General features: G+C 42.6%; 1 protein-coding gene across 1 annotated transcript in view; it reads right to left on the bottom strand.

Moving 5' to 3' along the window:
- Nucleotides 1-1,302: 1,302 nt before the first annotated feature.
- rtn4b (reticulon 4b) overlaps nucleotides 1,303-23,557 on the bottom strand; it is a 35,125-nt gene continuing 12,870 nt past the window's right edge. The window contains exons 2-7 of the mRNA XM_083651142.1: nucleotides 12,286-12,493; nucleotides 9,912-10,050; nucleotides 7,769-7,838; nucleotides 6,929-6,975; nucleotides 4,704-4,762; nucleotides 1,303-2,458 (exon numbers count right to left, since the gene is read on the bottom strand). Coding sequence (XP_083507268.1) covers nucleotides 2,416-2,458; nucleotides 4,704-4,762; nucleotides 6,929-6,975; nucleotides 7,769-7,838; nucleotides 9,912-10,050; nucleotides 12,286-12,493 — 566 coding nt within the window. The 3' untranslated portion in view covers nucleotides 1,303-2,415. The remainder of the gene's footprint in view (nucleotides 2,459-4,703; nucleotides 4,763-6,928; nucleotides 6,976-7,768; nucleotides 7,839-9,911; nucleotides 10,051-12,285; nucleotides 12,494-23,557) is intronic.

A 23,557-nucleotide genomic window follows, 5' to 3' on the forward strand; every position in this document is an offset into this window, starting at 1 on the left:
GGAGATTACTCTTCACAGCCACAAATGTATGAATGTGAGATGATTAGGTTCCTATGTGGATTCCATTTTAAAACACTTTTTTCCTATGTTCTTGACTGGATGTGATTTGGGTGGCTAACATATAGAATGCATGCTGACAGCAGCTGGGTAATAAGAGCATCCCCATCAGTGTTGGGCAAGTTACTTTGAAAATGTAATATATTACATATTACTAGTTACTTTCATTTGAAAGTAATATGTTACTTTACAATATTACTGTCTGTGTAGAGTAACTCGTACTTCTGCATTACTTTTACCAAAACAGCAGCAGCAGAATGACATCGCCGCCCTGGAACCATCCCGAAAAATAATTTAAATTGCCTTGAAGTCAGTGTAAACAATCCAAAATTCTAAATGTTATTCTTTTCCTGTTATTGTCATCTATAGTGTAGTGGCTGTTTTTCATAAAAAACAAAGTTTGATTAGGAAATTATTGTATATTTTTTAAATGTGCTTTGATTAAAAAAATTCTCAACTCACTAACTCAAAAAAAATGGAGTTACTTGACAAAGTAACTGGTATAATATTACTGAAATCCTGTATAAGTAATAAGTTATATTACTGAGTTACTGCTAAAAGTAATTTATTACGTGTAATATGTTACTTTTGTAATGAGTTACCCCCAACACTGATCCAAATAAACTCAAAAGTGGCTGTACAACATAAAACTCAAGACCTGGAAATTATCAAATTAATTGTAATACTTCTCCAGACCTGTGCAGGAAGCCTGATAGTCTCATCAGTGCCGCCAGGATTTCATTTTTTTGTTATTGTGATGAAAATGCTTGATTTTGCAGTGGCTTTTTTTAAAAAATTGCAATGCAATTTGCAAAATGTTGAGATTTTGATGTAGTTGCGGAAACTGGCAAAAGTTGCAAATTGGGGGGGGATTAAACTTTCTTTTTTTAACTACTACCAACTTTTTTTGTTGGTTTTGTGATATTTTGTGGTAAAATGGCTGAAACTGGCAAAAACTGCAAGTTCAGGAACCTGTTTGCTTGTTTTTGCTGAAAAATCTCAGGAATCTTGAAAAATCGAAAGCCCCTGCAAATATTGCGGAGATTGGTTGAATTTGCATTCATTATTGCGATCGCAAAATCACCATTTCCTGGAGGGATTCAAAAGTGTGGAGTAATTTAGGGTGGATATGAACGTTTTTTTTAATCAGTGGTCTGCACTGTAACTGAAACAGAATGAGAGTGGTCGGAGACAGAAAGTCCTTGCTGTCCTTTGATAAAGTAACAGCAGAGAGAGGAAACGGACTCTTCGTCTAGAAGCTTTATTGATAATTGTATACATCTCACAATGCATTCCACAACACTGCCCCCGCAGGAGCTTATCGTCACATTGAAGTATGAAGTTTCATTCACAATTACTTGCATAACAAACAAATGCTTGAAGATTTCCCAAGTTACACCGTTTTGCAGCTTTAAGATATCGGCTCCACAGACAGTATGGATATTTTTTTTGTAGTTTTTATAATTTTTTCAAACCCCCATTTCATTTTTTTTTTTAAGTTTTTCATAATTATCATATGTCGATGTATGTAAACGTGTTGCTTCCCGAGTTTTTCATACTAGGCAGCTGCAATGACATGAAATGACGGCTTATGTAATAAATGTACTTTATTCCTCTCGCAAAGGTTTCTAGATGTTTCTAGCTAGAGTTACTCAGAAGCGATGAAGTGCTTATGGTATAGCGCCCCCGCCCCCCACCCCCCCCCTTCCTTGCCGAATGTCAGACGGCGTTCAGAAACGGTCGTTCGTCGAGACACTACAGTGGATCAGAAAAACAGCAAAATCACAAATACAACTAACTGAAGAAGAATCATACAAAAAAAAGAGGACAAAACAACAAAGGTTCCGCTCTTCCCCTCCCCCTTCACAAAGAATAAAATAAAGACACAAACGAAGAAAAGAAAAAAAAAACTCCCGGCTGAACTGTGCGGGAAGAGAAAAAACCACCGACCTCCCAGAATGCATTGGGTGAGGAGGGGGGATTTAAATCATGATGGTTTGTGTTTGTTTCGTCGTCTCACAGAAACGAACATTTCAAAGCTCATTATTAAAGGGGCGTTACACGATTCAAAAATCTCTTCAGACAAGATGGCGGCGCGAGGCGAGCTGGACGCCAACCTGAAACCACGCCTGCTCCGCTTCTCACAACGACAACAAAAAATAAAAAGGAATTCTGAACTGGAAAAAAAGTGTTTTTATTTTGACAAATAATAACGTGGGAAGGGCTGCGTCACGCCAGACCCCGCCCCCTTCCTCCTTCCAGACTTCCTCCCACCCCATCACAACACCCCCCTCCCCTCCATCTCTCCGTCTTCCTCCAGGACGTCCTGAAAGCAAACGTCTCCTGGTCTCGTCATCTTCACTCTGCTTTGCGCTTCAGCCCGGGCACCTTGGCCTGGATCCTGGGGGTGGAGGGGAGAGGGTTAGAGGAGTCACAGAGACAGAATGACTTCACACACGACGCAGTGCTGTCAGGGGGAAACCACCGACCTATATTAATATGGACGCCATGTCTCCACCTCCTGCCGGTGTGCTATAGTGAAGACAAAATACCCCAGATTCCGCGCCATTTTGGAACCAGTCTGCGCAGTAGTGACCGGTGGACGGGAGCGGAGAGCGGAGTGAGGAGTCCCCCCCCCCTCTGAACTTTTTACGTAGCTGCTAGTTGTAGCCCCCTATAGTAGTGTATTTATACAGTCAACAAGTATGAGGTCAGTTTATCAAAATTATGCCTGTATGGAAGTCTGGAGATTGAGGCACCAGGGTCCAGCCGGTCATCTCAGTTGCTCAACTGGGCAGCGTAACTCCGATGAAATGATTTGCAGCTCGGTGGTGATTAGTAGCATTTTGATTAACGTTATGATTGACCGTTAATTCCTTTTGATACAAATGTTGGTTTAACACATTAAATCTAATGTTAAGTGAAGCTTAACGTACTGGGCAGCACACAGCGCTGCCTCTCTGGGGCTCTAGTACGTTTCTCTTCTGTACATCGTTAGAACAGCTGTGAGAAGAGGAAGCTTGTGAACAATATGGCCACAGTCAAAGCACCTCCTCATGCTTTAAGTCCAGTGTCTGTCTGTGACTTCAAAGCATCAATGCTCTAAAGGCAGAACAGCTCACGTTAGCTGACGGCTGATGTCATCAGAATCAGAATCACTTTATTGCCACAATATGCAAGTTACATATGAGGAATTTGTCTTGGTGCCTGCATGCCATACAGTGATCAAGTCAACACAAAAAAGACTCAATATTGCTAGTGCAAAAGATCGTATATACACAATGTGCTTAAGTGTGTGTGTATGTACATTAAAATCAATATACATTAAAGCAACCTGTGTCTGCACAAAATCTACACGACATTAGCAGTCAGAGTTAGATCGGCATTAAAAAACGAGAAACTGATATTAAGTTATAAGTTAAAACTACAGTTTAAAGCTAGTATTAAGTTTAAAACGAAGTTTCATTTCATTTGAATTTAAAAGAATTATTTAAAAAAAAGGCCCTAGTTACGAGAGTCACAGTCTGCTGTGTGAAGGGAGGGGAGGGGGGGGGTGATTCAGCTGGGGCAGGGGGGGAGACAGTGAGTCTCTGGTGGGAGGGGCTTTCGGGCCTTATTGGTGAGGCCGATGGCAGTTGGAAAGAAGTTGTGGTTGTGTGCCATGAGTTTATTTTGCATGGATGCGACATAATTAGCACTTGCTGGTTAGTGGTTAACTTGTTAAAATTACGTAACATTATGAAAGATAAAACCAGAGCAGTTCTAAACGACAGGCTTTATCTGTTCAACACCTTGTAGCTTCAGACAGGGACATAGCTGCACCCACCCACAATGTGATGCACAAATCAAACTATTCAGATAAGATAAGCTATCTATAGCTTACCGTATATAGATAGAGGGACCACAATGGAAATAAGCCCTCTGGCTTTTTATGTTTTTATCCTTTTGATATTCTCCTTTTAAATGCTTGTATATGATATGTACTTGTGTTTTTAAATCTGATGTCAATAAATGCTTTCAATCAAATCATAGTGAAGCAAAGGTGATACCTGAATAGTTTGGTTGAGGAGTGAACACACATTAACTTATCCAGAAGGTTCTGACTGGGTTCTTAAACCTGCAGTGCAGAACTTGCAGAACGTGCTTACGTCATGGGCTCCGCCGTAGCCTACCCAGTCGCTACTGAAAAATGGTGGATACGTTGTTTTGAGCGTCGCACAAACCCCACGAAATCAGATTTTGATCCACTCGGTCCGATCGCATTTGGAAAGCTTAGACATTTTGTAAAATGCATATAAAAATAGTTTTACTTGGTGAAATCAAACGATTCAGCTATATTTAGAAACAGGAGAGACCATAGAAAACTTTGTTGAAAAGATTCTTTTTAAAACATTTTGTTTTATGTTTTGGGCTGAGTGAAATGTTCTCCAAATATATCTGAATCGTTTGGTTTCACCAAGTAGAACTATTTTTATAACCATTTTACAAAATGTCTATGGGAAAATAAATGGCGGATGAAAATCTCTTGGTATGCATGGTGAAGCAGGAAGCGACGTTGACTTTGGCTCTCTATAAAACCCCAGAGGAAGTCGACTGGTACAGTCTGTTGTAACAATACAGTCATCCAGTTCCAGTCAGCCACTTACTTTCCAACAACATCTTTGATCTGGTTGTTGACCAGGCCCACGTAGTGGTCGATCTGGACCTACAGAGACAACAGACACAAAAGACAGTCAGTCAACACGTCAGTCAGACAGACCAGGCCCAAGTGGTCAATCTGGACCTACAGAGACAACAGTCATTCAACACATTAGAACAGTGGTCAGTCTGGACTAGGGATGTTCATTTTGAAAATTTTCCAAAATCGATAATCGGTGAGAATTAACGATCAATTATCGATTATCGATTTTATTAATACTTAGAAAATTTTCAATATTTTCAAAAATTTTTTTTTTTTTTTTTTAACAAAATGAATGCCTATGGCAGAAAATACGAAAGACAACGTGTTCTCCTCAATGAACTCTTTATTTCAATGTGTCTCCTCTCCAACACTGCTGTCCCCGGCGCATGCCGGTGTGAATTTCTCATGTTTAAAACAGTTTTGTTGGCACAAAGGCCCGTGCCCAGCCAGAAAACTAGAGACTATATGAAGCTCCACCTCACGTTAGTCGGCTGTGCAATGGAGTGGGGCGAGGAGGAACGAATTCCACCCAAACCTAGTCCCAAAAAAAAAAAAAATTTTTTTTTTTTTTTTTTTTTTAATAATTAAAAAATCGATCCAAATGCCACAGGATCGATTCCAATCCTTAACGATCGATTATCGATTTTCGATAATTGATGAACATCCCTAGTCTGGACCAACAGTCAGTCAGTCACCACATCAGACAGAAGAGGCTCTGCTTCAGTTAGCAAGACAATACAGAGAAAGACAGAGGAAAGAGAGGAGGGGCGACACTAGTAGGGCGGCTAGGGCCACAACTAAGGATTATCTTCATTGATGATTCATCCGTTGATTATTTTCTCGATTAATCGATTAGTTGTTTGGTCTATAAAATGTCAGAAAATTGTGAAAATCTCATCAGTGTTTCCCAAAGCCCAAGATGACATCCTCAAATGTCTTCTTTTGTCCACAAGCCAAAGATATTCAGTTTACTGTCATAGGGGTGTAAAGAAACCGCAAAATATTCACATTTAACACGTTCACTGCCATTGGCGAGTCAACTCGTCAAGCAGAAACCAACGGTTGACTGCCAATGGCGAGTCAACTCGTCCAAAAAAAAAAAAAAAAGATTTTGACGGTGGGACGTTGATCTAACCCTTTTACATCTCCTATATAAATATGGGAGCCACCGAACGTGTACAACCCATTCCACCGACCCACTAAGTAGCGACAGTGCTCTCCAGACTAGAAAAAGCCGAGCCAAAACTGCAGGGGAACGCGCGAGGAAACCATTCTCATACTGTAAAATGGATTGGCGAAAACGCTTTCGCTTTCGCGCATTATCGCGCTGGGAGCTGGCGGTGGGGGATTGTAAATTTGCATAATAGATTATGGGTGCAACACACTTTGAAACACCGGCAGAAAGCCCACAATCGCACGCAGCTTCATTCCAGCTGAGCTCACAACCGAAACGAACGAGCCCCATGCAGACTCGCCCAAAGAGCAGCCGCCAGCAGCCAGGCAGCACAGACAGGCAGAGCCTCGCTTGTACCGCTGCAGCCCCGGAGGGAGGAGAACACACACGGAGGGAGGAGTTTGAAGGAGAGGGGGGTTTCCTGCTGCTATGGAGGAAATTACTGTTCAAAACTATTGTTTGGATGTCTGACGTCTTACGCCAAAAATAAATGGTTAAGTGACTGTTCTATCGAATTTCACAAAAAGCCATTTATCTCAGCTTAAATTTTCAGACGCTGAAACCATGCTGTATTCAACTGCTAATGTCTACATAACTACTAACTCTACAAACTAACTCTTTTAGACAGAGAAAGCACACATTCTATTAGTTCTTTTGAGATATTTTGTGTTCACAAAATCTTAGCAGAAAAGAATCCTCGGCTCTTGAAAGATGAGCCAGAATCCTCAAAAAAAAACCTTGGCAGAAGCTACCTACAGTATTGAAAAAACGGCTGGCAGTGAATGTGTTAAGAAGCTGTAATCAGATAATTGTAACTTTTTTCTAAAAAAAAAAAAAAAAAAAAAAAAACACACACCAATAATAATATTAATAAAATCATACTCAAACCGATTATCAAAATAGTTTGCGATTCATTTAATAGATGACAACTATTGGATTCGTTGCTCGAGACAGCGGACGGAGATCCCAGGCCACCAGAAAGACCTTGACACCCCACAGAGGAAGCACTGCATTACCTGGTGTTTCTCATAGATGATGGGGCAGCTGAACACTCCAACCACACCTGAGGAGGAAGAAGAGAAGGTGAGATGATGTGACCAGATGGTATTATTATATTACAAGCCCATATTTTAATCATCCTGCTTCGTTAGCTGTTATTCTTTGCAATGGAAAGCTACACTTCTATGAAACGAGCTTTACAAATAGTTTCCACTTCAGCAATGAAAAAGAAAACTGCACTTAAGAGATCAATACTCCATTTAAAAGCTGGATCATGTCTGAGTCTACAGGGACTGACTGAGGATTACAGTGTGAACACATTAATGACTTAACGACTCTATTTAATATGTGAAGGAAAAGCCACAGAATTGTTTTCCGTTAAGAGGTGGAAACGTTTGCTGTGGAAACTGTCAAAGACGTGGCTACACTCCCCTTGTAGTTTTTGAGATACAGATTTCTGTATCATACTATATTTAGTGGACATGGACTCATTTCATCACTTCACAAAACACTGTTGTAAACACAGGTTCCTATGAACCACTTGTGACTGACAAAAAGAAAGGATGTTAAGCAATCTTGCACTCATACTTGGGACGGGTTTGGGGGGAAAAAATCAATGGATTGTGCTTCTCTCAGCCAGTACTAGGAAATTCTAAAATCCCCTGTGAATCACATGACTGGACTGAATGCCTTTTAAAAGTGCAATATCTCTACATATTACCATTTTCATGCCAAAAACTGTCAGTTTTTCAGTGCCCACTCAAACAACATAACCAAATATATAAGTTGATATTTGTCCGATTTATGCAGGGGTGTACGTTTTGCTTTAGGTGACATCGTTTACATGGGATTCTTACACAGAATGAGAAGAGTGAGTCCGTTGAACAAGGCACCGACGTACGTCAAGATCCACATTAACACAGCAAACTAGAGAGAGGGGGAGAGAGAGAGAGAGAGAGAGAGAGAGGGAGAGTTAGTATGTGTGACTGCAGCTGTAGCACATAAGCTTCAGACTTCTGGAGAACACACACACATACACACACACGTATAGAAAGTGTTGTTAAAATGGTTTTCATTTCAAGTCCTGTCTCAGGTTCACTGCTTCAGTTTCTGCTCGTTATCTGGATCATGTTTCATCTCACCTCTTTATATATAAACTAAACGTCTTTATATATAAACTAAACCTCTATATAAATGGAGCAGTTAAAGACTATCTAAAAATGATAGGATGGATTAAAGCAGTTATGTGGGACGGTCGATCAAAGCATCAACACAGACGGGAATAGTCTTCTGAGACTCAAGGCGCTGACAGGGTTCTGCGCAGCCTCGACTTGGAGACTTGCCGCCGACTAGCGGCGAGACTTGTGCATACTCCAACGTAACTCGGCGCGTTGGCTGCGGTACACGTCCAAAACACTAGGTGGCTTGTGGTACACTCGTGTCCATTTAATATGACGTTATCGTGTCGTTTAACAAGAACCTGCAATCATGTCGGTTGGGGGGACATTTTATTATTATTACGGCCAGCTGCGGCGACCCCTCGGCGCAGGCGATTTGGCGTAAGCATAACACCAGTTTAAAGCGGTCTACACAGCAGGCCAGCTGCTAAATAAAATACATCTCAACAAAGTAAGAGGACACACTGGCTGTGTTTATGTCCTGCACATGAACTATACTAACCTGATTAAGACCATACTCACACTCAATCAAAAGGCATGTAAACAGTCTCAATCAGAGTTTGGTCTTATCTGGTCTCTAAGCAAAACCCAGTTGATGCCAGCTGCTGTGTACAGCTGTTAGCCTGAATCCTTCTGTGGAACTGGGAACTCAATACCTTGTTGATAGCACTTCAAAAAAAGTTTCCAAAATCTGTTTTGATTTAACCTTTACTGTGTCATAATACTAAATTAAATAAAAAATAAATTGTATATTCAGAGAAAACATCCTCAACACGGCCGCCTCCTGCGCTTCAGCGACAGGTTCATCTGCTGTGCTCGTTGATATTCGTGACTGAGGAGTGTCGGGCATCAGAAGAAGCCAATCGCAAATCACACATACATGCACCAAGCGGGCGTATTTGCGGGTTGACTTCTGAACTCCTGAGAGAATTATGGTTTGAAATTCCTCATGAACGGGTGAAAAAAAACACATCTAACTTTACTTCCCTCTGAGGGAATTTCTCCTCCACCAGTGAGACTCCTATCTTGGCTAAACTGTCTCCAGGTCAGGACAGAGGGAGGAGGGGGGGTTGGACAGGGGGGGTGGGTGGGTGGTAGGTGATGACAGGCTTTGGACAGCTGCAGCGCTCTGAAAGGCGGCTGGTCCCTCCTCCACTGACTGTACATGGACAGCAGCTGGGAAGCCTTTTCAGTCCCGACACATTATGTAACGCGTAGACTCACTAATTCACTTAATGCAGCCGTTTCCAAACTGGCATGCCCCTAGGGGTACGTGGAGATACTACAGGGGGAATGTAAGAATGAATCATGAAAATAAATGAAAACGTTAAAATGAATCTGCTCAGGAGGCACTCATTTCAACTCTTTCACTCCATTTCAAATTTTGTAATGTTATATTCCTCAAAACGTTTTCGAAGAAAGATGTTTTAGTCGTGTAAAGAAGGCTGGATCCTGTGTGAATCCAGCCTTAGCAACATTCATGGTGATATCAGCTCCATGTTATTCTGCTGTAGTAATCACTAATGAGACCATCGCAGTGTCACAAGCTCTCCATCCAAATTATATTATTGTCACTTTGCAATGACATTTTTAAATTGTTGTTTAAATTCTAGCAGCCAATGGCATCGCTGGAAAGATTTGTGGCTCCGAAATAAACACAATTATACACCGTAGGACTTTGTTGTTGTTGAACTTTGATTTATCACATCTTATCCTGGTTTGATTTAATCCTGAAGCCCACAAGATAAGCGTATCATCCGATCACTAATCAGGATGACAGAGATGACTCCGTTACGCCATCCTCTCATAAAGCCGTCCTCACCTTAATGGAGTCGACCAGATCCTCGACCAGGAACAGGCGCCTTAATTCACCCATGGTCTTGTTGACTTTAGCCAGGAAGACATCGCTGTACTTGTGGACCATGTCCTCAGACAGAGCCACCTCCTGGTCCAGGTACTGCCTGAAGTGGGGGGGATAACAGGTTTGGAGCAGATCACAGTTAATTACATGGAAGACCAGATAAGTAGTCTGAAGACCAGACTCCAGCACTACATGGGGGTTTAGAGTTAGTGGCGGGGACTTTGAGTGATTTGACTCTGACTTGTACTTTGATGACTTGAAAAGGTTTCTAAAGTCTTGACTTGAGATCTTGTGTGTGTCTGCAAGACGTATGGACTGTCACATGAGAACGAGACACACGGAATCCTGACGAGAAAACGCTTGGTGCTTTTATAGTCCGTGCAGTTTTCTCCTCCGGGAAGTGACTTATTTTTTAAAACACCACTTTGTCCGGCCAGCGGCGCCCGGGTAGTTATAACATTTGGGATGTGCATGACCAGGTGAAAACTTGCCACACGGGAGGGGGGCGTGTCTGCTGATTTGATGACACTCGGCCGCGCAACCCTTGCAGGTGAGTCATGTATACGGTAATTCAAGCAATAGATTGAAAGTGATGAGATTTGTTCCAGCAGACGACTGAATTTAAATTCCATTTTTATTTTTTGTATGGAATGATTGAATTTATTAAAGTTGAAACCAATGACGGAAATCAAACTCATGATGCTCTTACCAAATGCTTATCCTATTAAAACCACTAAAATAAGATATCTGCACAAGTCCTACGCCTGCTCGTGCACACCGCCTTCTCACATGAAAGTAAAGCACATTATGGGTTATTACCAAAGTTACGCTTTATAAACCTCATCTTTGTGGAGATGTTTATTAGGTGTGCTTGTGTTTTTGATCATGACATTTATCTTCTCACGACGCAAACCCTAAAACACAGCTGGAAATCCGTTTGGTCTAAACCTCCAAGGCAAACCAGATCAGATCTGGAAAAGCTGCTTGTGATATGACTGATCCTCTGAGTTCACTTTCCTCAGATAATCTGAAGTCCAGCTAATTTAGCTATAATGTGCTGCTGTGAGTCAGCATGTTGGCTGGCAGGGAAAACTGCTCACAAGGTTTTGTCCAACAGGAGGGAGAACTGATTTCTCTGCACAACTGTGTCAGTTCAATGTCTGAAGTGTTCCATTTAAAATCAATGGGGATTTTGTATTTTCACACCCATGCTGTCTGCGACAAGTCGAGATGTTTGGGATTTTCCCATCACAACTGACCAAAATGATTAGAAAATAGTTTCTATAAGCTAAACCAGCATTTTGAATTTTTGTAATTGAAAGAAAGAAGTCAACCGTCTTGTGATTGACATCCCGAATTATTGCTTAAATAATTAGGGTACTATTCATTTTTTAATTTTCATCCATTACACACATTTGATTTGTTGTACTTTATTGTACTAAACAGAGTGTTGTTGTTGAACTTCCCATACATTACAACTTTTCCATGAGGATCCATAATAGAATTTCCATGTAATGTGAGGCGGTGACTCTGAATCAATACCAGAAATTATAACTTCACTGAACAAATAGGACACAGCTCTTTATAATGGATGCTTTAGAGTCATTGCATCACATTTACATGGAAGCTATTGCAATAAAACAGGAATTTTTCACTAAAGTATTAATATAAAATACAAGAAGCACTAAAATCGACACATATAGCTACGTTATATCAGCAGCTACAGAATAAATGTCCTGTTATGTAACATCAGTGTTTCCCATTCATTGATACATTTTTTAAATCTCTGGACACAAGCAGCAGAGCTCAGAGATGGGGGGTCCTGCAGTCCACCCACCACCACAACTCAAAATCCTGTGGGAAACACTGAACATTACATGGAAGTTATCTACAGGAAGATCACTAACAAATTCATTACAGGCAACAACATTACATGACTTTTCCAAAACTTTAAAGGATTTTTCTAATTCCACGACTTTTCCAGGCCTGGAAAACAAGACCATGAAATTTCATGACCGTGGGAACCCCGTTTTTCCCTGTTCAATGGTCTGTGAAGTTTTTATGATGAAAACATTTAATCAGTGAATCAACGTGGTAAAAGTTTCCTCTAGTGTCACTGGATGACTAGCAGAAAACCAAAATGGTGGCAGGTGAGGGAGGTGCACAACATACTTATTTTCAAGAACGAAGGAATGCTTATTTTTTTCCTGTGTACTTTCAATATTATAATAAGGTGTATGTTTGAGGTTTAATGGCCCAAAGATCATCAAAGTGACTCAAAAATGACCAGTCAAATGTGGTGAGGTGGTTTTTCCACATGTTCCTCTGGACTCACTTGAATGGGTGTCCCTCATCTGACTTCTGGATGGCCTGCAGGATGCCCTTGTATATCCTGAAGCAGATGGTGACTGAGAGGAGAGCCAGGCCCACGTAGGAGCACACGCTGACGATGCTGCACACCGTCAGGGAGAGCAGCAGCAGCAGGGCGGCGCCAAACACCACGCCCGTGGTCTTCACATCACGCCAGTACAGGAGATCCACCACTGCAGAGGAGAGGAGAGGAGAGGAGTAGGGGGGTTATTAACTTAGTGCGGAAGTCTGTGCGGTTTCTACAGCCACACAGCCTGCTTCACAGTCGCACTGATCTACAGCCACAGCATGCTTCACAGTAGGGCCGCCCTCTCCTGATCGATTGGTCGATGTGCTCTTGGTCAACCAGATTCACATTAGTCGGACAATCGCTGGTGTTATTAATTAATAGGAGAAATTCAATTTCATAACAAGAAAAGCGATCCGGAACGAACGTGCCACAGAAGAAAGTTGCAACACAGTTGCACACCCATCATAGCATTAACTGAATATGGCCAGGTGTTGCACGGCACGCTGATCAGTCTGTCCATTCCGCTAACATTACAATGCTGCAAATAGCTTTTATTTATAATGATCAGCCATCACGTATAGTGCACTCAGTAGTCAGTACACTGCAAAAAATAAGAACAAAAGTACCGTAAACTGAAAAAAACAAAAAAACAATAAAAACACTGCAAATTTCTTTTTCTTTTTTTACCCCATTTCGACCAATCGATTGGTCGGAGCTGTGGTCGATTTCTGGTCGACCAGGATAATCTTTGGTCGAGGGCAGCCCTACTTCACAGTCACACTGATCTACAGCCACAGCCTGCTCCACAGTCACACTGATCTCCAGCCACAGCCTGCTCCACAGTCACACTGATCTCCAGCCACAGCCTGCTTCACAGTCACACTGATCTACAGCCACAGCCTGCTCCACAGTCAGTCACACTGATCTACAGCCTGCTTCACAGTAGGGCTGGGTCGGTTTGAAATTTTTAAAACCGGTTCGATATTGCCGTCTAAACCGGATCGAACCGGTATACCGATTTTTTTTGTAATATAAAAAAAAAAAAAAAAATTTAAGCAGGGCTCCCGAGTGTGGCCCATAACTGTCTGTAGTGCAACTTCAGTCAACCTGATAGCGATAATACACCTCTAAGCTGGTATTGTCAACCAGCAATGATACTGAATAAAAAGAAGCAGGACACCTGTGTAACAAACACACCCTGTATTTATTTCTCATAACTATTCAGCTTAACTTTTCTTCAAACATCAACATAATAAACAAAATAAGACTTTTGCATACTAGTGCAACTTGAGAAGAGGCTAATACGAACAATAGTGCAATCAGAATGGACGGGCAAAAAAAAGATTTTTTTTTTTTTAAGGTTTTTTCGGTTCGCACGTGATCAAACCGGTTTGGGCTCGTACACCGAACCGAACCGGTAAAACCGGAAATCGACCCATGCCTACTTCACAGTAGCACTGCTCCACAGTCACACTGATCTACAGCCACAGCCTGGGAGCTTTGTTTGCACGTCATCCCTCTTTGCCTCCGGATACGTCTCTCAGATTTGAACTTTAATGATGCAAAAAAAAAAAAAAAAAAAAAAATTGAGCAGCCCTTCTTCCAGCCAACCAAACGCCTTGAACCCGAGTCTGGAGCATGAATCAACTTGTTTTCTGAATTTAATGTGCGACGACTCATCTGTCTAATATGCAAGATGTCAACAGGAAGTGAGGGATTATTATGGGATGCCAGGTGATCGCATGGATCGATGGGAAATCAAAGTTCAACCGTGTAAATTCATTTGGGGCTCAGTCAAAACATACAGCCTCACAAGCTCACTTGAAATCAGCCAAAACACACTCCTGCATAGTGCATATTACAAGCAGGTTTCTGCCTGGATCAGGTTACAGTTTGGAAGTATTTTGTGCTGACTGATTGAGCTGAGTCAGCAGGCAAGTCACATGGCTGTTGTGAGTGATGATCTGGAGGAGAGAGGATCCGAGTCTCATGGAACTCTGTCCTGCTGCCTCACTACAGCTGAGCGGCCTGTGGTCCAGACAGCTTCACTGAGCCTGCAGGAGGAACTGACACACGGCTCTATCCCACTTCCTCCTCCTCACTTCTAGATCATTGTCCCATTTTCACCCTCACATCATGCAGAGGGCTTACACGTCTCACACACACACACACACACACACACACACACACACACACACACACACACACACACACACACACACACACACACACACTATCTCTCTAGTGTACATATTGGAGGTATATTAACACATATGATTAGCAGCACACTAGCTAACATATCTATTAGCAGCTAGCATGTTTACATTAACATCAGTGTGTTTTCTGGCTAGTTAGCTAGCTAACAGTTTGTTCAGGTTAATTGAGCAGACTCTTCTCAAGCTACAAATCAGAGTGTTTTGGAATAGAGACTAGGGCTAAAGACAAGACAGTTGACTGTGTCACGGTAACCTACGTTTGGAAACAAATCACTTTGACTGAAAACTAGGGATGGTATCGTTTGGATTATATCGATATACCGGTTCTGGTATCGGTACTGCTTCTTATCGATACTCTTATTGATACTACTCTACTCGTCTCCATAATTTCGTGCAAAAAAAAGAAGACATGACATGAAAAGATGCAAAAAGATTCCAGTTAATTTGTTATCACTTTCCCTGCTGTGAATATGATGATTTATTAAACCTAGGCCACCAATGTAGTAGAAATATTCAATATGTTTTTAAATTGGAGCCCTTTGAGTCAACCAGAGACAACGGCTGTAGTTTTCTCTATGTCACTCTCAAGGGGAATCATACTACAACACCCAGAATGCATTGTGCATGTCACTGACGGTAAACTCACCAAAGTTACCTGCAATACATGTCTTTACTGGGGCATATTTTCATTTACAAAACATTTTCTTCATCGAGTCTGACTCTGGATAAATCAAACCCGTTTTCAAAGAATTATGAAACAAACCAGTGCGAAGGAGTTACGTTACGTGGAGTTTGTGGACCAACTTTATCTGCTGAACGGATGGCTCAGGATGTAGCCGCAAGCTAACGTAACGTTACAGATCAAGTGAACACCGTCGCTTCTCGTTTGTTGTTCTGTATTTCAGAGTTGGCAAAGTCCACATAGTATTCTGTGAGAAAATAGGTCTGGTTCAGCAAAACACCGTGACGTTTGTGCAACGCGAGGCGGAGATTTCTCTGTGAATCATCACAGCCGGGGCAGTCGCTGGCTTTATCAGACTCTGTTGTGCGATTCAGCAATGCGATGCCTCCTATCATAAAACTTAGTTTTCTTCAAAATCTACTACTGATCGTTTAAATCTTTTGAACCTGCCGCACGCGTAGCGACAGGAGTGTGAACATGCAACATCAAACGCCTGGTGCCGCTTCGTCATCGTTAGGGAACGGTTAAAAAAAAAAAAAAAAAAAATACCGATAGCAGCAGCGAACGTCCAGGACCTTATCAATACGCCTGGTACCGACCAATCAGGAACCGGTACCAAATAATGCCGGTGCCTGCCCGGTACGCATCCCTAATGAAAACGTTAGTGAATGGATCTGCAGCCACACCACAACAAGCTGACTCAGCTGTTTCTAGCTGTTTGATACACATTTGGAGTTATGTTTTACAATGGTCGCCCATCATGGAGACAGACGTAGCTGCTGCAAGGGGATTTGTGACGCTACCACATGTTCACTCTCACACAACCTTGGTGTGTGTAACCATAGCCTTCAGGCGGTGGCAAGAAGCCTCAGAATCTAACACGAAGATTGTAAGTAATATCCTATTCAGGGTCAGGGGTTCTGGTCAAGGTGGGTGGGTGGGTGGTGGGGTGCTATGGGGGGGTCCTGGGAGACAGCTGAGCTCAGGGCCTTGGTACCCGACTGACCACTCTTACATTTCACCGGAGAATTCCAGGCAGGTCAGTGGACACTATTAGAAGTGGACGACACCCGGGTTTCCTACAGGCTGCCCTGACCTCCTGACAGACGCACGATGAGCTGCATGCTGGAATCTGACGGTGTAATGTGGCTGCCTTGCTCAGCGGCAAACCCTGCAAAACCTGACTGGAGACCTTTTCCAAAGAGTTAGGGTTCACCTTTCAATGCACCAAGCAGCACTTCCCTCAATAAAATGTCGGGAGATTTTGGGGTCGAAAAAACGGCTGAATTATAACAGCCGAACAAATTCTAGACAGTGAAAATGTAAAGCAGTAAGTACTGGTACTGCATGGTGAATCAGATGTATGAACTGAACTGACTCAAAGCATAATGGAGAAGGTGTCAAGTCAAAGGTCTTGAATAGTTCTACAATCTAATCTAATAGTTCTAAAATGCAAAGTTTGGGCCTGCAGTGTGGTGTGATGCTCTGTCCATACAGAGTGGCAGGTGTTGAGAGCAGCAGGTACTGAGAGCACCAGGTACTGAGAGCACCGCCGGCCGGCCGCAACACATCTGGCAGCCCACCAGAATATTTGTGAAAATGGCTCAACAGGCAATAAATGCGCAGATGGAAAGTCCCAAATCACAATTCCAGCAACAAGTTGCTCTTTGCCAAGTGGAGAGATCCTGCTGATCGCTCTCACTGTGAGGGACCACAGCCAATCAACAGGCTGGCGCAATGCTTTCCAAAAAGAAATAAAAAATATATTCGGGCTAATTACAAAGCAGATAGCTTTGATCCTCAGCTCTGATTGGCTGAAACATTGCTGAAGCCAATCAGATCCACCACATAATTAAATTCAATATTGATATATTTTAATATAGCCAGCCACATAACACATTAAATATCGATATATATTACAATCCGCATATTAATAATCACTCATACAGACATGTGTTGATGGCAACATCTTTGTTTAGCTAATGTTCATGAAAAATAACGTTCGTTCTACTTAATTGTCATCTATAAGAAGGACGGAGTTTCACAAAAGCAGCTGGTGTTTTCTACATTCCCTTACAATGGAATAGAGATGATGACCTCGGGCTAACCAACCCAGTTACCTTATATAACTGTGCTGCTGTCGATTTATAGTGACAATGTGCCACATTCTGGATCAACAATGGGGGTTTTAATCAGAAAACCTCTATTCACTGGTTGTCGAGTGGCATTCTAGATCTGTGATTCTCAACCCTTTTCCTATCAAGGGCCCCTAATTTAGCCTACATGTGAACCACCCATTTGATGACAGATTTTGCTTTGGACCCAAATCTGAGTATATATATATATATTTTTTTTACTTAGATTAGATATGATTTTGACCAGAATGCCATTACTATATATTTCTATTGTAGGTAATGTTAGAAAAATAACAGTGAATCAAAATAGTTGTCCTCCTCCTCCATTGTCTAATTTGTATTTTTGTAACCAAGTGGTGAACTGAACAATTCGTTAATTTGCTGGGAACTCCTTCAATGAAGCCTGGTAGTCCCTGGACCCCATGTTCATCATAACCACTGTTCTAGATGACATCGAAATCATTCAAAGCAACAGCAGCAGAATAGCTTCATCACCTTCGGGAAGCTTCCTCGCTCAGTGCTATGTGAATGCGGGCGTTGACAGCCAGCCTGCTAGCCTCAGCTAACTGCTAAAACCAGTAGCAACGGTCCATCATCTCAGCGCCCAGCACGCTAACAGGCTCCAGGCAGGCTTAGCGACATTAGCCACATAGCAGCTCCATAACAGCGGCTGTGAACCGTCGTTTTTGACACAGCCATTGTGTGGGTGCACAGACGACATGGGAGGAGGGGCAGGAGAGCAGGTGGTTCTCGGTCCAAATGTGGCCGTGTGGCTACATATGGTAGCAGGCGTGAGTTAGCATCGCCCGAGCCTCGCTAAAAATAGACCGCGCATCATAAACCCCTGGCTGGCTGGGCTGATCACGTCTCATTACCCGCTATGTTTTAACCTCCAGCCCGGGTCCCTTCATCTGACACCCTGTACGTATCCAGATGCGCTTTGTTATCTGCACCGGGGAAGCCGTGTGACAGCCCCCGGGAGCCCCCTCCTCACCACCACCGGGGAAAGCGTTTTACCCGTCCGGCGGCTTGACCTCCTCAGGCGGCCCGCTCTCCCCAGCTCCTTCCCCGGCCTGTGTGCAGCGCGCTCCCGGTACATGCAAATAGCTGACCCGTGGTTTAAAAGCGAGATAACGGCACGCAAATGCGCGATTGTAAAAGCAAGGGAAGGTCGGTAAACAAAAGATTAGGACAACTAACCCCGTTTGGCATCCATCTTGAACCTCCGCTAAGCATGCAGCAGCACGCAGCTCTCTCTGCCTGGCTGACGTTAGAGAGAGGAGGGGGGTAGAGACATGGGTAGAGAGACCTACAGGCAGACTGTGAGAGAGAGGGAGGGACATGCGCAGATCGGCGCCTATCTCACCTACACTGACTGCCTAGTAATATGGATGAAACAGTTGAGAAGAGCAGCACATAATATATATTTGTTAATTTGGAGAAGACTCATTTTCAAGCTTCACAAGCAGTGACGTAGGGGTAAATACAAATGAAAGTAAAGTTTGTAAACTATGATCCGAATGTGATTAACGTTAACCCGAATTGAAATCAAAATCAACATGAAAAAGTTTCATTTCGTATAATTCAGATATTAACCACCTAAATCGGTGTTTCTCAACCACTGGACTGAGGCCCCTCTGGCACATCACGATATCAGAATGATATCCTATAATTTATTTAGGAAGGTGGTCATCGGAAATGTTTTAACAATCAGAAGTGGGCTTTGAATGACAAAAGATTGAGCTCCCCTGACCTAAATAACTGTTATATTGATGCACCTTGCTTCCTCTTTAAAATAACATTTAAGACACTTATAAAAACAAAAACAATGGAAATACATCCCCTGATTTATAATTGGCATGTGTGCGGATTTCCCTCCATGATTTATAGTTTGGCTTCCTTGACTACAACAGCAGAGCAGATATAACAGCATTTTTTCCCCCTAATAAATAACCTCCCCCCCCTAACCAAATAAACCAATGTGTTATTTATTAGAGTAAGCACACACACACACACACACACACACACACACACACACACACACACACACACACACACACACACACAAACACACAAACTTTATTGTGTGTGCAGCTGCTGAGGAAGTGTTCAAATCCGTACAATTGTCTGCCAATGGAAAGAGATATCTGAAGTGTGTTAATGTATTTTTGTACACATGTATTATTTCCTATCCTCATAACTTCCATCAGTTTGTATCATGATGATGATAATGAAGACTTCAGCCCATGTCACACACCAATAAAATATTCTACAACAAACACGGACAAACACAGATGTTTGTTTTGGTGTGCCATGCCATCATGGCTGCCGGTCCTTGTTCGGAGATGTTTGGTCAGATTCGACATGTTCAGTCCTTGTTTGGCAATGGGCACACCAATCAAATATTCTCCCAACAGCTTAACACCGGCCTTCACAGGAGGCTAGTCAAAGTCCTTGTAATACAATACTGTCTGCGGTTCAACTCGATTCTGCAGAGATCAAGGTGAGCTTCGCTGGATTTCTCTCTTCAGAACTACTGTCCAACGTTCAACCAAGGCAGAGCGAGACGGGTTAATGTCTGCAATGCCATCTGTTATCACAAAGAAATGAGTGTCATAAGAAGTCTTACAGCAGAGGGGGGGGAGGGTGTGGATGTGTGTTGTATAACTGTAAACGGCCTGTAAAAGGATAACTAGCTGCATAAATGCCAAGCAGGAGAGACAGCCAGGCATTCAGAAACCACCCCCAACTGGGACTTGAGTAAGAGCTGAGAGAATTGACGTCAGGCAGAGAATAAGAATAAAATCCATTTAGGGAATTGAAATCCGTTCAGGAAAAACATGGTGAAGTGAGTGTGAAGCTTTTTCCTTTATCAAGCCCAGATCAAATGGACAAAGAACCTAATAGTCACCCCAAATCTACTGGGGTTTGGCAGTTAGGCCTGACCCAAGTTTACTCTTTATACCTTCATTGGTTTGTAACCAAACAACTAGGCCTAGGCGATATATACAATATATATACAGTATATACTATATATATATATATATTTCCCCAAATTCTGTTTTCTCCATTTAATTTTAATTTAGGGGTTAGGAGCAATATACTCAAGGTGAAAACTAAGTTGTGAGGTGCAGTAAGGGTTCCACGCAAGGCCGACCCCCCCCTCTCAAAACACCCCAATCGAAAACTGAATCATTTCTCTCAGCCTATTTTACAATTATGAAATCATTTCTGTTACTACGATAATTAGATCTACTTTGATAATTAGGCCTAATTTGATCAATTTCAGACAAATTATTGACAATTCTGCAATATTCCATGTTTTACAGTTGATTCCATTTTTATGACCAAATTCAGTTTTTTTTTTTCATTTTGCGGAAATCATAATGGCCCTAAATGAGTCACTCTGCCAGTGAAGTGTGTGAGAGTTCACAAGATGATGCTGGATTACATTCTGCTCAGTCTGACTTACAGCACCACGCCTGGCTATTGCACTACTGCTGCAGTCACCCCTCTCTCTCCTCCCCCTCTCTCTCTCTCTCACACACACACACACACACACACCCCAATACTGCTTAGTCAGTGTGACTCAGCCTCACAGTCACACACACACACACACACAATGTCTGATAGTGACACAACTGACCTTTTTCACAGCAGCCATCTTGTGTCTAAAAGGCAGGGTGAACACAGGTGTAACCAAAAACATTAACGAGGGTTTCCAACTTCCAGTCCATTTAGGTGTTCCAGTGCTGGGCCCATCATGAATGTTTTGGTTGCACCTGTGTTTTACCCTGCCTTTTAGACACAAAATGGCTGCTGTGAAAAAGGCCCACTGCCCCTTTGTCACAGTGCTCTCTCCGGTCATGTTTAGTTGACTGAGCAGAGTGACTGTTGGGTAATGGAGTCACACGCCGTCAAAAGGCAGAGTGCCGACACACGGCGAGCACAAAGCCTCAGTGTTGCAACACGACGCGACGGCGCGTCAGCCTCAGATGCTGCAACGACGAGCGGACGCATGATGTTCAGCACACAGAGAGAACACACACAGTCTACTCTATATAGAGCTGATTCTCAAACTGTTTCATATCTAGCACCCCAAATGTAGTAGTCTGATCTTCAGACTTCATCGTCAACTCATAAACTCATTTCCTCTTCTGGTCTGAGATTGCAGTCACTTCAGAGAGCATTTCTATGAGGGGGCGGGCTTCGGTCTTCCCTAACCAATCACTAGAGAGCAAGGTGTCCACAGCAACCTAACCTCGTGTCACCAGGCTCTTCCCGAGACGTGTGTCATACAACTCTTCTGGCCCACCTACTAGCATCAGTCACAAGCACAAGCTAACGTAGCTAGCTAATGCTAGCCAGCTTCTCCACGCTAGCTACAAAGTCGGCCGACTTTATACTTTTCATGACCTGGTTATTCAAGATAATCCACAAACCTTGTGGTGAGCAATTTCATGAGGAACTATTTTCTTTAGACCGAACTACACCCACTAGCTGCGAGCTAGTTCCTACATGAAACTGCAGCTAGCTAGCAGCTGTGGGAGTAGTTTAGTTGAAAGAAAATAGTTCCTACATGAAGCTGCTCATAACTAGATCTGTGGATTATCTTGAGTAACCGGGCCATTATTTCTGGAAAGAGACATTGCTGTTGAGTTTTTCAAATGTATGTTTCTGCCATTTTGAGCACCACAAGCCGAGTGACATCAGTTCCATTGTATTGGAGAGAAGGACATCAGACATCACTAGGGCCGATATCTCCAAAACTCAGGCAACTAACACAAAACAATGTAGATTGATAAATAGCACTACAGGTAAGAAGAAAAATATGTAATTTGGATTTTAGGGTGAGCTGTTCCTTTAAAACAAAAATATAAATGCTCTGTTCTGCTTTCTTACAGAAAGGCTTAGTCAGAGCTAACTTGTCTCATGTGCGTTATGATGATGTCAGGAACATGAATGGTGATATCAGCTCCATGCTTGAGTACCACACTGGTACCGCAAGGATGACATATTTCTGTAGGTTTACCTAGAAGTCCCTGCACTTCCTGCTTATATTTAATTGCGACAATTATTTTGACTGATATTGCAATTTGTGCGATATTTGAGGGAATGATAATTTCGACATACTGCAATTATTCTCGTTTCCCTGAAAAATGTTTTCTTAAGTCTGTAGAATATGATGTGTACTGTAGGCAGCGTGGCAATATATCATTTAAAACGGTATTTTGACAGACATTTCGCCTTTAACAAATACTGTGCCTCCTGCAATTTGAAAATGGCAGTAGGCCACATTCTGATTTCGATAATTTGATGAATTGTTCAGCCCTATCCCCCACTAATAAACCGTCTGTACATTTCCACCGCTACTGTAGCTTCATCTCCCTATGGTGTTGGATCAGTGTGATGATAAGCCTGATGACACTTTGTGGGTGAACGTTCTCCAGAGAACCTCAGGGGTTACTTTACCACATTCATGCTAACGTTAGCTGTGAAGAGATACGGTTATATGACATGATGCTGTTCTTCAGTCAATAAAACAAGTTCATTTCTCAGGTAAGACCAGCCCAGGATATTGCTGACATATTAGCACTACTGGCATTATTATGCAACACAGTTCTGTCAACCTGCGGTGTAGGGTCTGGACTATTTTTGTCTGCCTGCTCTACATATACTGCAGCGCCTCTGAATCAAGCTGCTGGCCCTCACTTGACTAGAGAGAACGGCAGTGACACGACATAAACAACACACTGCCTCAACAAGTCCAGTCCATTCATTTCCTACGCAGCGGAGCCACCCATTCACCTGCCATTATTCAATTACCGTAGTTCTTCTAATATTGGCCCAGGCCTTCATTTACCTCAGGCCTTTATTGCAAGGAGGCTTATATTAATTAAGCCCTTTTCCCACATGCGCTTTGTACCGCAAAATGACCAGTACGTGGTCTAATGCCTGCATGTGAGAAAGGCGCCGTGCCGGTATAAGCGCGACCCCGTCGTCGCGGAGATTTCACCACTTTCCAGCCTGTCAGAAGAGCGGTATGCGCTTTAGCGGATACTAGTGAGAAACGGGTGCAGTCATTTTCCGCGACACTCTCATGGGCGAGGTGTACACACGTTGCAATGTTCCAGCGGGCATAATCTAATCATTCGCGCACATTAAAGCAAACTGGCGAAATGATCTTGTGATAA

This window comes from Poromitra crassiceps (assembly GCF_964638095.1).
Source record: "Poromitra crassiceps genome assembly, chromosome: 14".
Lineage (NCBI taxonomy): Eukaryota > Metazoa > Chordata > Actinopteri > Beryciformes > Melamphaidae > Poromitra > Poromitra crassiceps.